Genomic DNA, 14,715 nt, shown 5'->3' on the forward strand with positions numbered 1-14,715 from the left:
TTTTTACAACTGTTATGGCCATAGCAGTATATGGATTAAATATGAGCCTTGTACATGCTATACCACAATACACCATGTAGTGAGTGTGTGTATGTGCAGGTATGTGCATTCATACAGACATATTAAATGAATGTATGTACACACACATATATGAATTTTAGGTTGTTTGAGTATATTAAATACAGAGAATAATGTTGGTAATAGTCTCAACCACAAATGGTTTATCCAACCCCAAGGATTACTAGGTTCATATGGGAAGCAGGAGATCCGAGATGTTAAGATAGTGGGCTTTGGAGTCAGATGACCCGGGCTCAAGTCTCAGCTAAGAATTTATTAATTCTGTGAGCCTGGGAAAGTTACAACCTTGTATAATGTACATTATTATTGCCTTCTGATCATACAGTCTTCATTCTCTTAATAATCATTTCATTTGGGTATCTAATCTCTCTGCCACACACACACACACACACACACACACACACACACACACCTCTCTCTCTCTCTGCAGGCCATGTGCTTTGGGAAAACCTACTCCACCCTTGACTTCAGGGGGGGGGGTTCTGTGACTCAGGCCTAAGCTAGTAAGAGTTGTCCCATCCCACAGTCCCAGTTAGTGGTTTGGGGATGAGCTGAAGACCCAATTTAAGCCATTAAGAAGTCATTTAAGCTTCTTATAGGAAGCAGAGTTAGGCTGTGGGCTTCTGAGGAAAAATCTTCCTTGCAATCCTGGGGAAAGCTTCCAGAAGGAATGTGATTCCTTGGATTAAAGGAGTTAGCTTAAAGTCCTGGGCAATGGGCAGCTTTCTTGCAACCACTTGGAAGAACTAGCTGAGGATGAAGTGACCACATGGAAAGAAAGGATGAAGAAAACCAAGTAGCTGGTGATGCTACTGAGGAGCTGGTCAAGATAAGCCGCAAGTCTGGCACACATCTGGACTTTTCAGTATCTTAAGATAATAAATCCCCTTTACTGCTTAAGCCCATGCGAGTCAGGTTTTCTTTCGAGACCAAACACGTGTTTGGTAATATACTTCTGAGACTCAGGCCTCTGAATCTGAAATTTAGGACAACAATAGTTTTTACTTTATAGAGCTGTTGTGAAGATTTAGTGAAATGATGCATCTAATACTCTTAGTATTTTTGAGATAGGTACAATTATTATCCCTGTTTCATAGATGGGACCACTGAGGCATAAAGAGCTAAGGTAACCATTCCACTGTCACCCACTGTTATGAAAAGAGTCAAGACTCCAAATCATGTTTACCTGATACCCGGAATGATACTCAAAATACTTAACAAGGCACAAACATTAACTAATCAGAACAGGGCACTGACCAGTAAGAATGGAGGCCATCCATAAATTACCAGTAAGGCAGTCCCAGTGGGTGATGACAGAACAGAAGCCCTGTCTGACTCAAGGCCTTAGAGAAGCAGTACCATGAGGCCAATTATAAGGCTTCTTCTTGCTCTAATATCTAGAATAGCTAATGAATCCTATTCTCCACTATTTTCCTCTTTATTTTCTTACCACCTACTGTAAATGCTCTACTCTTATCTCCAAACCGATAACAAACCCAAATTTATACCCTTTCTTGACTGGCTCTGTAATTTCACTAAAGCACAAATAAGAAATAAGGTTCAGATGGAGTGTTTGCTTGTCCATGGTAAAATGATCTAGCTTCAGCTCAAATCTTTTATAGCTTCTGGAACCCTCTCCTCTTTTCTCACGTGTTCCAACCACAAAGGCCTCTGTTCTGCTCCAGGACATAACTAACTTCCACCTTAGAGCTGCTTATCCTGCCAGTCTTGGCTCAAATGCCACCTACTGGCTAGGTCTTCTTTGAGCACCATGCTCAAGAAGCTTTCACCCCCAAACCTCTACTCTCTTTCTTAGATCCTTTGTTATTCCCATAAGCACCAGGCAGTCTGTAACTAATGTGGTCATTTATGTATTTGGTTCCTTGTTCATTGCCTCTTTCTCAACTAAGCTGTAAGCTCTAAGAGGACAGAAACCATGTTTTTCTTCAAAGCACTACTCAAGAGCTATGTGCCTGGCACATAAATAAGTGATCAATACTGTGTGTTAAATGACTGAAACTGAAAGAATCAAGCTTAAGCTTTGTATTAAGCTGTATGTTAAGCAAAGCAGAATTAATTTGAGCCAAGTCACCGGTTGTATATTAACGACTCTTAACCTTATAGAAATTATTAAAAGTTCAGCACAGGCTGGTTAAATGTTAACCTGGAAACACGCAGTTCTTTGCCTCTTTCACGTGGGTTTTCACAAATGCGTGGCCTTGTGTGAGAGGCAGTTTCAAAGCCCCTTTCAAAACTGCTTGATGCATAATACAAAGGCGGCAGATTCTCCTGTTTTCACAGTGTGTGATTCACGCTCATTCATTATTCGGTAGCTTGGGAGCAGGTGCTGAATAGAACCTATCAACCTAATACCATCATTCCTGCACTGCCGTTTTGTTTTTGAGGCTCAAGTGGCCTTTCTGCTGTGGGAGTTAGAAACAGAACATTTGCAAGGGCTTGTGACCTACTGAGAGAAGATTTATCAAAGCAAAAGAAAGGGCATTTCCTTAACCATTCCACAGCAAACGGTAGCCTCAAACCAAAATCTAGTATCCCACTGCAACAAACAGAAAATATTATCAATACAGTGAAAGGAAGAAAGCCAGCATCAAGTGGAACATGCACAGTATAAGTAATCAGATTTAGACCTCTAATTTTCTCATACTAGACACGCCGCTTTGATAAACTGGAAAAGATTTAACTTCTCTTAGAGATATTTCAAAGCAAAACAAAACACATTGGACCAGAGAAATATTATTAAAAAGCCACAAATATCTGAAATGTCACACCAAATCTGAAATACAAAAGTAAGCAAAGATAGTCTCTGGGCAACATAAAATAGGTTACCATATACTAAAGCTAATGGATTTGACTTACTGAATATTCTCTTGGTTACCATAATTTTACACGCAATTCTAACAAGTTTTGATATCTGATCTCCCATCCCATAATATACTTGAAGCAGCATATCAGGAGTGAAGACAGAAGCTGCTCTAAGTAGGACCTGCTCGGGAAGTGAAGACTGAAACCTTAGCAGCCAAGACAACTATAAAAACCTACTGTATGAATTTGCCAAGGCTCCTGTAACAAGGTACCACAAATTGAGTGGCTTTACAAAAACCAATACATTGCCTCACAGTTCCGGAGGCTAGAAGTTCCAAATGAAGGTGTTAGCAGGACCCTGCCCCCTCTGAAACCTGAGGTCAGGATCCTTCCTTGCTTCTTCCTAGCTTCTGTTGGTTTGCTGGCAATCCCTGGCCTTCCTTGGCTTATAGACACATCACTCCAGTCCTCCATCTCTACGTGTATTTCTCTGTGTGTCTCTTCCATCATCTTCCCTCTGTGGATGTCTATCTCTGTGTCCAAATTTCCTTTTTTGATAAGGACACTAGTCACATTGGATTAATGTCCACCCTAACAAACTCATTTTTACCTGAGTACCTCTGTAAAGACCCTATTTCCTAATAAGGTCACATTCTGAGATACTGGGGGTTAGGACTTCAACATATCATTTTGGGAGATACAAAATTTAACCCATAACACTTACCAGCTAAAAATATGTATCTGAGCAAATGTTTGTTGCTATTGGGTAAACAGCACTAAATAGCTCACCTGATCTTGAGGATGTCTATTATATCTATAAGAGTGAAACTAACGGAGCCCATATTAAGAGCAGGTTCTTTGAATCAGATAATCCTACTTTTGAATCTGGTCTTAGTGTACTAACTGCATGATACTGGGCAAGTTAATTAACCCAGTCATAGTACTGCTGACTATCAAATTAGGCAGTGTGTACAAAATGCTTATTAGCACAGGACATAGTTCTTGGTATATGCACAATAAATGATAGCTCTTCTTAAATCATTAAGAAAATGACATATGTACTCTGTAGTAAAATTAAATGGTTAAAAACGCTGGTGAGCAGAAAGGAGTAAACACCTTCAGGAATTAGAACAACCTCTCTCCAGATGACTCATTCCCACAGGCTTCAGAAAGCTGAGTGTCACTGTGTTGGCAAGTTCATTCATCAGGAGCTCATCTGTCATTCAATGATCATTAACTAAAATGATTAGCTGCAGAAAGACCTTATTTTGTCCTATGACTTATCATCTCAGGGAAATAAAATGTGACTTCCAAAACACTATCGTGTGTGTGAGTCAGACAAAAAGGTGAATGAAATCTCAGCCTAGAAGTTCTCTGCTTATAACAAACTAAAGACCTGGGCTAAAACAAATAATTTCAGTTCACAACTGAATTGCAAATAAGACCTCCATTAGCAAATGTGCTAACAGCTGTTTATCACACCTCAATGTCATACTCTCTTTAGACAGTTCATTTCGGTCATGCAGGCTTCTTGGAGAGAAATGGGTGTGTGGTAGAGAGCAGAGAAACAATGAGATCTACTTTGAAGAGTATCCTACCAGGGCTGAGAGGAAATATCCTAGACTCTTAGGTATGAAAGAATCATTCCTGATCATTTAGTCAAACCTCCTCACCTATTCTCTGACAGGGAAGTTCGGGGCTATGTTTAAAGCCATAGAGGAAATTGGTGTCAGTCTGGGGTAGTGCAACTTCTTTAGAGGAAGTATGGTGGATAGACTTTATGGTGACCCCCATAATCCCCACCTCCTCATGTTCGTGTCTTATATAATCCCCAGCCCTTGACTGCTGGCTGGTTGTATGGTTTGCTTCTAACCAACAATATATGGCAAAAGTGATTCGGGATCACTTTTGTGATTGTGTTACATTATATAATGTTACTCAATGACAAACACTCTGTCTTGCTAGCTGACTCACACTAGAGTCTTGTTCTGCTCATTGAATTTAAAGAAACAAGCTGCCATGATCCAATAGCCACAAGGAAATGAGTTCTGCCACTATCTTGACTAAACTGGACCCATGCCCTGTCCAGCCTCCAGAAGAGAACCCAGTTGTCGACAACACCTTGGTTACAGCCTTGCAGAGAACCCAGCTAAGATGAACCCAGACCCCTGACCCAAAGAAACTACGAGATAATGAATGTGTGTTGTTTTCATTCACAATGTTTGTGGTAATTTGTTACACAGAATAAAAAAGTAATACAGCATGGAGGAAAGGCAGAAAAGACCTCCACACACACCGTGGACACACAATAGGAACGTGTGGAATGAGTAAAAAAGTTGCTGAAGACAACATCATCCACAGCAACCTTGACCTTCTACATTCACCCAAGGATCACATGTGTATACTGTCCTCATTCATTTGTTCAGTCATTGATTTATCTATCTAAAACTCTGGATTAGATGATACGCTGGTGATTAGAACACAGGTGAGGTATAGTCTCTACCCATAAGGGCTTAAGTTTAGGAGGAAGAGAGAGAGTTTTGTAAAGAATATTATGACCCGAGAGCTACAATTAGAAGTATGATCACGACCATCGTGAAGATGCAGCTGAGTGTGAGTGATGTGTGTGTGTGCGTGTGTGTGTGCAGGTGTGTGTGTAGCTCAGGATACACACATGACTGCTTATTTTCTTTATTGTGCATGCCCAGAATTTCAACACCTTTCTTATATGAGTGTTGACATGTTTACTTGACTCCTTTTCACGCTGTAATACTATCAACTCTGGCTGACAGGGAAGGTCTGTCCTTTCACCATTGGAGGTCAACACTGAGAACATTGGCAAACAGGTGCTCAACAAACAGTTTTTAAATGAATATTTATGATAGAAGCATTATTCCTAAGTTTTTTCCTTCACTATCAAGATGCTGATTTCTAGCAGAATGATAGAAACTTCTCAAAAATAGCTACTTCAGTCCAAGAGGGGACATGGAAACCTATTTCCTATGTGTATCTTACAGAAGCTCTGGGATGAACCTGGGTGGCAGTTATTGGTTCCTACGATGATAGCAAAGAAGACAAAGGTGATGAATAAAAATACCATCCTATCTTTTTTTGAAAATCAAAAATTCTCTTTTATTCCTATTTCAACATATCTGTAATCAATTGGAGATGAAATTTTTGCAACTTACTCCATTGTACTGCAATTATTTACACAAATTGCCTAATTAGATTTCTATCTTATTCCTATGGGAATTTAGAAAGCAGTGAGTTATAACTTCATTAGAGTGGGGTAATTCTTTAAGAAAAACCAATCTAACATCCCCTCAAAGGTATTTTAATCCAAGATGATTTGCTATTTGACTGTCCCATACAATTTATCTCATTAGCTTAAATTCATAATTGAGTCTTCTTTACTATCTGACAAGGGAGTGAATACAAATTTGTCTCTGGACTGCAGTGATTACTTTCCATCACATTATTCACTGGAGAAACTGTGGCAATCAACAAATCAAACAGTTCTATACCCATAGGAAGGACTGTAATGAGTTTCATTTTCCTTATTTTTTTAAATAAAAGCAAATAATCACTGTGTCCATATTTCAAAATCTTCATTCACTGATTTAACATAAGTAAAGGGAAATATTGAACTAAAATTCCATAATTTGGAAACTAAAGCTGATTTTCAAGCTGTACTCATAGAAAAATGTTTGATTTCTTGACTAGTAGGAAAACTGTCTAATTGTACAATTCAAAATTAATAGTTATTGTGCAATCTGTGTCTTTCACAATAATGATAGAAAAGAAAGATTTTAATATTGTGGAAAGGTAGCTAAATGTTCTACATATGTAGGAAACTACAAAAAAAGTCAAGTTTGTGGATTTAAAAAAATCCACAAACCAAATAAAGCAGAACCCTATTTATATCTCAGTTGGAATTTATAGCAGAAACAGGACTCAGGGTGTTTAAAAAAATAACTAAGCTCGACACTGCTAGCAGGAAAGTCAATGTGAACAAAAAATTTAAAACAGAGCCCATTCTGTGTTACCAGACGGAGACAAATGAGTACTCTCATTCAGAATACAGCTCCCCTTACATGGACGAGACTCTCCTTTCTGTTTTGGTTATTAAAACCCTTTTTAAACCCTCTGAGCTCTCAAGAAACTTTGTTTTGTTATCCCAAACCATCTCCTTCTTTGAAGTACTTCAGTCTTCCTCACACAATTTAGCTTCCAGTTTTCGGCTCTCATCTGTTGGTTCCGTACGTATCATCTTTACCTGTGCGGCCAGACTGCGGGTACCTGAAGGCAAGTGGCCATGCCTCACCTTGTACCACATCCTCCTCTGGGCTACGACCGTCTTGAACATCAGCAGTATGGAGAGTGGTTAAGAGCTCTGCATGTCCTTCAAGGGAAGCCTCACCTACTTGTTAGCCATGCAACCTTGGGCAAGTTACTTAATCTTTCTGAACCAGAGTTTCATCGGCTGTAAAACGGTAACAATAACATCTTCAACCTCCTGGAGCTGTGGGCAGATTGAGTGAAAAAATTCAGGACAAGTGCTTAGCAGAGCACCTGGTGCCCAGAAAGCCCTCAGTAAATGGCAGCCCACTGGCGCTCCTGCTCCACACATATTTGCTGAGCGCTATGAATAATTTTAAAGCTTCTACCATGTCCAGAGACAAAAGGTTGTTTACGATCTGAAATTAGGAAGTCACATATTTCATGTCTGCAGTTTTACACAGACGCCCTTGTCTGGGGAATCTACCCGACTTTGTTGATTCTTTTCTTTTTTCATTCACACTTTAAAATCTTGGAACTCAAGATGTGTCCTATAATCCAATCTTCTAAGTAGCTGAAAGATGTTTTGTTTTGTTATCTTAGATTCAATCAAACACAGCATGAATTGTGCTGATTCTTTTGAAGAAAGATATTATAGAAAGAGAATTACAGGGGTAGGCCTGATGGCCCAGCAGTTAAGTTCGCACATCCACTTCGGTGGCCCAGGGTTCACCGGTTCAGATCCCAGGTGCAGACATGGCACCGCCTGTCAAGCCATGCTGTGACAGGTGTCCCACATATAAAGTAGAGGAAGATGGGCATGGATGTTAGCTCAGCAAAAAGAGGAGGATTGGTGGCAGATGTTAGCTGAGGGTTAATCTTCCTCAAAAAAAAAAATAAAGAGAGAATTACAGTACTCAGAAGGCTCCATCTCTTCTTCTATGTTGCTCTTCATGCTTTTAACTCTGCCCTGGAAGCCCCAGCCTCAGAGTGCCACCATTATCATCCTTTAAATACAAAGGGACACTGCTTATTTTATCGTGTACATGTTTTTTAAGCCATTTGACACCAATTACAAATTGACATCACTTCATCTGGTATTCTGAAGGCAGAGTCCTGATTCTTAGAGCTTTCTCACAATTAAAATGCCTATTTGGTAACTATATTAATGACGTTGATATATGTCCTTATTTTTTCAAGAACATTGATGAGCTTTTGTCAGTTGTCCCAGCACAATTATTAATAGCATCTCCTTTTTTTCTCTGGAGTACCCTGATTTGGATGATAAATCATACGATCACCCAACATGACAACCCAGGTAGGTCTGAAATTTATGGCTTTAATGCCCTACATTTTAATTTTGTCTTTGCTATTTGTAAACCCTGGCTTCTAGTCAATCAGTCATTTGCAGTTCAGGCAACACCTATTCCTTCGTATTTTTGCATCACATTGCATTACATATTTTGCATCACATATAATGAAAAGCAAAACACACATGGCCCTAACTCACAGAGTTTACAATTTTGTAGTGCAGACAAACATTAATTAAGCAATTACACACCAACAATGTCCCGACTCCTCAGGAGAGGTACCAGATGTTATTATTGCCAACAAAATATAACACATGGGGAGGTGAGATGGGGTATATGGGCAACACAAACACACTTGAATTGTTTTTTGACCCCAAGAGGATGTCATCTCATTTTAACACAGCGTTCAAAATATCCTTGTGTTTGCCTGCCATGGTGAGGAGACACTTCAGTACAAAGAGGCCTTTCTGAGGATGGGCACTACCTAATAATTGTGAGTGTGTAAAGGGCTAGGAGCAGAAAGTTAATCTTGGTTTCTTATTTAAATGGCAAAACCATGATGGGAGCAGTAAAGAGTGAGGGAGAGAAGTACAGAATATTTGGTATTTAGTAAGTCTCTTGAGGGTAAGTTTGTGTCAAGTTTTCTGTTTGTTTTGTTTCTTTCTCTTGAATTCTTTTTGGAACACAGTTCTAAGTACAAGGCAAAAATGCTCAGAGTATCTTGACTTGTGATAGAGAAGAAAATGAAGCCCAGAGAAAGAAGGCACAGAACCCAGATTCAAGTAGACAAAGGAGAAACTTAAAAGGAGCTCTTAGGCCAGGCTTGCTTCTCATAGTACCCGTCTCCTTTCTGAGATCTACAATGTCAACAGCCAAAGCAGACTGTGGCTTGGCAATTTTGGCGAGGATGAGGGAGCATGAAGGCTCTGAGAGGAACACCATGGACGACAAAGATGAAAAGTTTCTCCTCAGAAAGATCTGTAGGGGACCAGAAAGCCAGTAGGGGAGAAAGATGGCTTGTCAACAGGATTCCTAGTCATTCAAAAAACACCAGGTGTGTAAATTTACTTCTGAAATCCTACATGATTAACTGGTCTGCTTTCCATTTATCTGTTGCCTGAAGAGCATATTTCCAATACAAATAGGCCCTTCTAAAGACAGAAAATTAAACAATAATTATGTAAGAGCACAGGGCCAAGGCCAGGAAAAAACAAAGGTTTGGTCCATGGTGCCTACACAGAGAATCTATAAATTATGATGCTACATCTTCATCCACAGGCTCTGTACTAATCCAGATAAACGTCAACCAGTGGTGTGCAAATATTTTATCTAGCCATATTTTTACTAAATGAGACCTAATTGTACTTAAAAACTCATCAAATTCTTCAAAGATTAAAGAGAGAGTGGCAGAGTCACATGTGTTTATCTTTCATTTAATGTGTGATTAATTAATGCAAATATTTCATATGTGTAATTAATGCAAGTTGGTATAATAGACAGAGAGCTGACTTTGGGGTCAGAGTGATCTAGGTTTAAATCCTGGCAACGCCATTTGTCAGCTGTTTGTCCTCGGCAAATCTTTGAGCCATATTTTCCTCACCTATATAACAGGATACTGTAATGAAATGTAGGGTCCTCCTTGAGTTTCGAGAATTTAATAGATAATATACGAAAGTATTTAGCAGTGCCTGGCAAATAGTAAGTTGTCAATAAAGAGTAACTGCTTTGATGGTGATTAGGTTCGAAATTCTTATAAATAGTTGTGTTCATTTTTTGTCTTTATTTACACAAATGCCCAAGTGAAGGAGATTTATATTTTGCTGACGTTTATTTGCAGCACACACATTCTAGGGACTCAGTATGGGGCAGATGACAGGTGGATGTTAGGTTTCAAATTTGCTCCTCAAAGAGCCTTCTTCCTTCCCATTCTATTTCTCTCTCTCCATGTACTTCCTCCATCTCTACCTCAATTGATTTATTTAATATTTATTAAGTTCCTATGTGTCATCTTTTATCCTCTTTGTCTAGGCTAGTTATAAAACAGCATCAATATTCATTGCTTCTGGTGTTTTTGATAACTAACTGTGACCATGGGCAAATTAAGCTCAATGTGCTCAGGTGTTTTGTTTCGTTTCTGCTGAGGAAGATTAGCCCTGAGCGAACATCTGTGCCAATCTTCCTTTGTTTTTTTTTACTATGGGGGTCACCACCACAGTGTGGCTGATGAGTGGTGTGGGTCCACACCCAGGATCTGAACCCATGAACCTGGGCTGCTGAAGCAGAGTGTGCCAAACTTAACCATTTTATGCCAAGGGGCAGGCCCCAGTTTGTTTTGTTTTGTTTTGTTTTTTATTCTGCAAAATGGGGACAATAAACCTACCTCAAGGAATTGTTGTAAGAATTAAGTGAGGATTAAATGTCATGTTCAACAAGGACTTGTTGAATGAGGCTGATTGTGAATTCTCTCCTGTGCGTTCAGTCCAAGGCTGTGCCCTTGGACTTGACTGACCTGTGAATGATGTGCTGGCTCTGCAGGTAGTCCAGGGCCATGGCCAGCTCGCAGATGAAGAGCTTCACGGTGTCTTCCTGGAAGCGGACATTCTGCTGCAGGTGGTAACGCAGGTCCCCGCCCAGCAGCAGGTCCACCACCATGAACATGTCTTCCTCATCCTGGAAGGAGTACCTGGAATAGAATTGGAAGTGAAAATGCATTAACTACATTTACACACTAAAGAGTTCCAGAGGCAAATAACCCCTTACAGATCAGAGGAGAGTGTTTTCGAGCAAAGAGTTCTGGCTTTTTGGGAGTACATGGTCTGTCACCAGCTCTACGACCCTAGGCCCTCAGTTTTCACATGTGTAAAATGGGAATCATAAGAATATCTATCACATTTGATCATGGTAAAGAATAAATATAAGTATAATATTTAATATCATGCCTTGCATATGGTAAGCATTCATTAACTGTTAGCTTACAAAGCTATAAAGCCCAGGAAATAAAGAAAGCCCCATTTATTCACTTATCATTAACGATCACATGCTAACCACACTGCTGCAAGAAGTCCATAAAATATGAGTTACAGGGCCTCCTTGAACCATGCTCATGCCCATTTTTCCACGCTAACAACTTCATTGCCCAGCAACATTACGACAAATCATGTACCACACTAATGATAAGAAAAACATATAAAAAGAGCAATAAAGAAGGCACAGTACAAGGAAGCAATTTGCTCAGTCTTTGGGATGAGGTAAGAGAAAGCTGCTCAGCAGAGGTGAAACCTGAGCTAAATTTTGAAGGATGGCGACAGTAATAATAACTACAAAATAAAGTTACCATCTCTGATATTTCTGATGAGTGACTTCTCTGGGGCAGGCTCTGAAGTAATGAAGATTACCCCTTGGCCCTACAATGCTGCTCTTATGCGCCCATTTTACAAATGAGGAAATGAAGGCCCAGTGAAGTTTAAGTAACTTGCACAAGGTCAAACTCCTAATAAACGGTGGAGACGAAGAGTTCTCCAAGTGTAAAAGTAAGATTTGAGTGGGAAAAATAGCATGTTCTAAACACAGACACGGGAAAGAACATAGTCATAGACTAAAGACTACAGTCAGAACACAGACATAGGGAAGGGAAATAGTTTGGGTTTGCTGGAACAACAGGTATGATGGGGAAGCTTGAGCAGAAGGCAGATCCCATGACAGGAGCTGGTTCATGAGTCTGTAGGTGTTGGGAGACACTGAAGGGTTTTAAGCAGGATGTACAATCAAACAAGGGCTTCACACTTGAAGGAGCGTGGGGTGGAGAGATTGGAAGAGGAAATGAGCCACAGGAGAGCAGAAATGGCCTCTGCTGTTTGCAAACGGCCTCCTGTAAAAATGTATTCCTACTGCTGTGGTTTGTTTTGTTTCCCTCAGAGCACAAGCAGGACTTCCAGTTGCAATAAAGCTCTCTGTATCAATACTGTTTTGACATGTCTCTTTTGACATAATATCACTGAGATCCCATTTTAAAGTTTTATTTGAATCAAAGAATTAAGTGCTTGCAAGCCATGCCGCAGGATGCAAACCAATTCCTAGTGACAAATTCCTGGCTTAGGAAATAAGTGTAGAATATCAATGATGGGAGAACTGTACTTAGTACATTTTCTTCTTCCTAATGATCATTGTGCTAAAGGAAAAGGAGGGGATTTGAAAATAAAAAAAGAGAAATTCGATGAAGCATTACTCTGAGGTGGTAACATTCTAATGAAGGCTAACAGTGCCTGATGCTTACTTGTTCAACAAATAAAATTTTGCTTACCACTAAAAACTGATTCGTACAGAAGATGTCAGAAATTAAGCTCTTGGGGGGAATTTAGACAGACACACAGGAAGTGCTTTGTCAAAATCTGAGAAATGCATCGTTGGTATTGTCTTGCAAGAAACGATATTCTTTACCTCAATGCCATGACTGGCTGGTCACCTCTGCCATAGGTTTAATGCGCACCAGGAAAGGTGCCTGGACCAGGGCTATTTGATTCACAATCTTTCCAACTGCACCACTATAAATTACATTCGTTGTGTTTTACAGCCTTCCAGTGAGCAACAATGTGCTAATTACTAAGAAATCACGCCTGGGACCTGTTACCCCTCATGCAGCTCTCAGAAATGATGATAGCTCCCGGGATTTGAGCAAGGACTTTTGGGATAGCTGACAGATGGGGTAGGGACTGTCAGGTGGGAGAGGACTGGGTACCAAAGGAAGGGAAAAGAGAGTGCTAACCACAAACATAGCTAGATGCTCCTGGAAACAACTTATGCAGACTGGGTCAGCATGCAGAGCAGCTACTGACTGCCTTGAGCTCCCCACTGGAGGAACGTGGAGGTCAGAAACCAGAGAACTCCTCTCCCATTACTCCATTGAACTCTGAGGACTATGGTTTTATTAAATTCACCCTAGATGAACAAACATTTTTACTGGGGTTAAGTTAATTTTATTCAAACAACAGACCGATAAAGGTGCCAGTCATGGCCAGTTAACAACAGTGTTCAACCATGCAGGGGATTATTAATCAAAGAAAGAAGCAGCCCAGATAAGGGGCAACAGGCTTCCCTTGCCCAGTATGAATATAAATTTGTTTAATCATGGAGCCAGGTTTGGCTGCTAAAAATCATTTTTCTCCTTCAGTACATCAGATCTAAAGCACTCTATTGCAGATCTTAAACTCTCAGAGGGAAGAAAAATAACTATTTTATTTTCCAGAAATATATCCACTAAAATATGTGGGCATAACAGTTTGGTGGATATGCAAGTTAATATCATAATCTGATTGTTTTAAAATAAAAGACTAAGAGCTTTCTTATACCTTAGCCACTTATGACATAGATATGTGCACTTCCATAACTTTTTTTTGACGTGCTATATCATGGCTTATTTATTTCTTAGTTGACAGCCCCAAAGGTAATAAGTCTGATCCCAGTGCACGCGAAACTCATTGCAAAGTATGCTCAGTAAAAGCAGAGATAAGTACCAAAAGACCATCACCTGCTCCACCCTCCTCCATCGTGTTTGACCCAGATCATTGCAATCGGCTATTCATAGCTCTCTCGTAGAATCTTGGACCCCTCCAATCCATTCTACACACCATAGTTGTATTTTTAAAAGGTGAGTCGTATGTTATACAGCCTTGTAAAACCCTTCACCTCTTTCTATGGTCTACAGGATCCTTTATGGTCTGGGCCTGTTTACTTTTCCAGGCTTATCTTGAAGATCTTTTCCTTCCATTCCTCACCTAGAAGTTCATGCCCTTCCAGGCTTAGAAGCCTGTGATATGGGGAGACCCGTGCCCATGTGGACTCACAGTGCTGTCCACATCTTGTTACTTTCTATTCATCTTTCAGTCTCAGCCCAAGTGTCACGTGTCACAGAGACATTTCTAACACTCATATTAAACCAGGTCCCCTGTTATATACAACCCATCTTCTTGTTCACAGAACTTATTCTAATTTGAAGATGTTTTCCCGTGTGCTTTTGGATGGACTGTTTTCATTCCCACTAAGCCATCAGGATGCATGCCCGCTTTCACTCATCTTTGACTCCTCAGTACCTGCACGCTACCTGAAAAGTCGACTCCACAAGTAGTTGTAGAAAAAACAATGAATCAATAAATGAACTAAAGAAAGGAAGGAGAAAAGCAAGGTTAAAACACAACTTTTAGGTGGGTCTGAGATGCATTCCTGAGGTTCT

General features: G+C 40.0%; 1 protein-coding gene across 1 annotated transcript in view; it reads right to left on the reverse strand.

Moving 5' to 3' along the window:
- The window catches only part of STK32A (serine/threonine kinase 32A), a 114,314-nt gene that overhangs the window by 47,439 nt on the left and 52,160 nt on the right, over positions 1–14,715 (reverse strand). Inside the window, exon 5 of the mRNA XM_008523193.2 lies at positions 10,999–11,172. Within this exon, the coding sequence (XP_008521415.2) occupies positions 10,999–11,172 (174 nt within the window). The remainder of the gene's footprint in view (positions 1–10,998; positions 11,173–14,715) is intronic.

This window comes from Equus przewalskii, chromosome 13 (genome assembly GCF_037783145.1).
Source record: "Equus przewalskii isolate Varuska chromosome 13, EquPr2, whole genome shotgun sequence".
NCBI classification, from domain to species: Eukaryota; Metazoa; Chordata; class Mammalia; order Perissodactyla; family Equidae; genus Equus; species Equus przewalskii.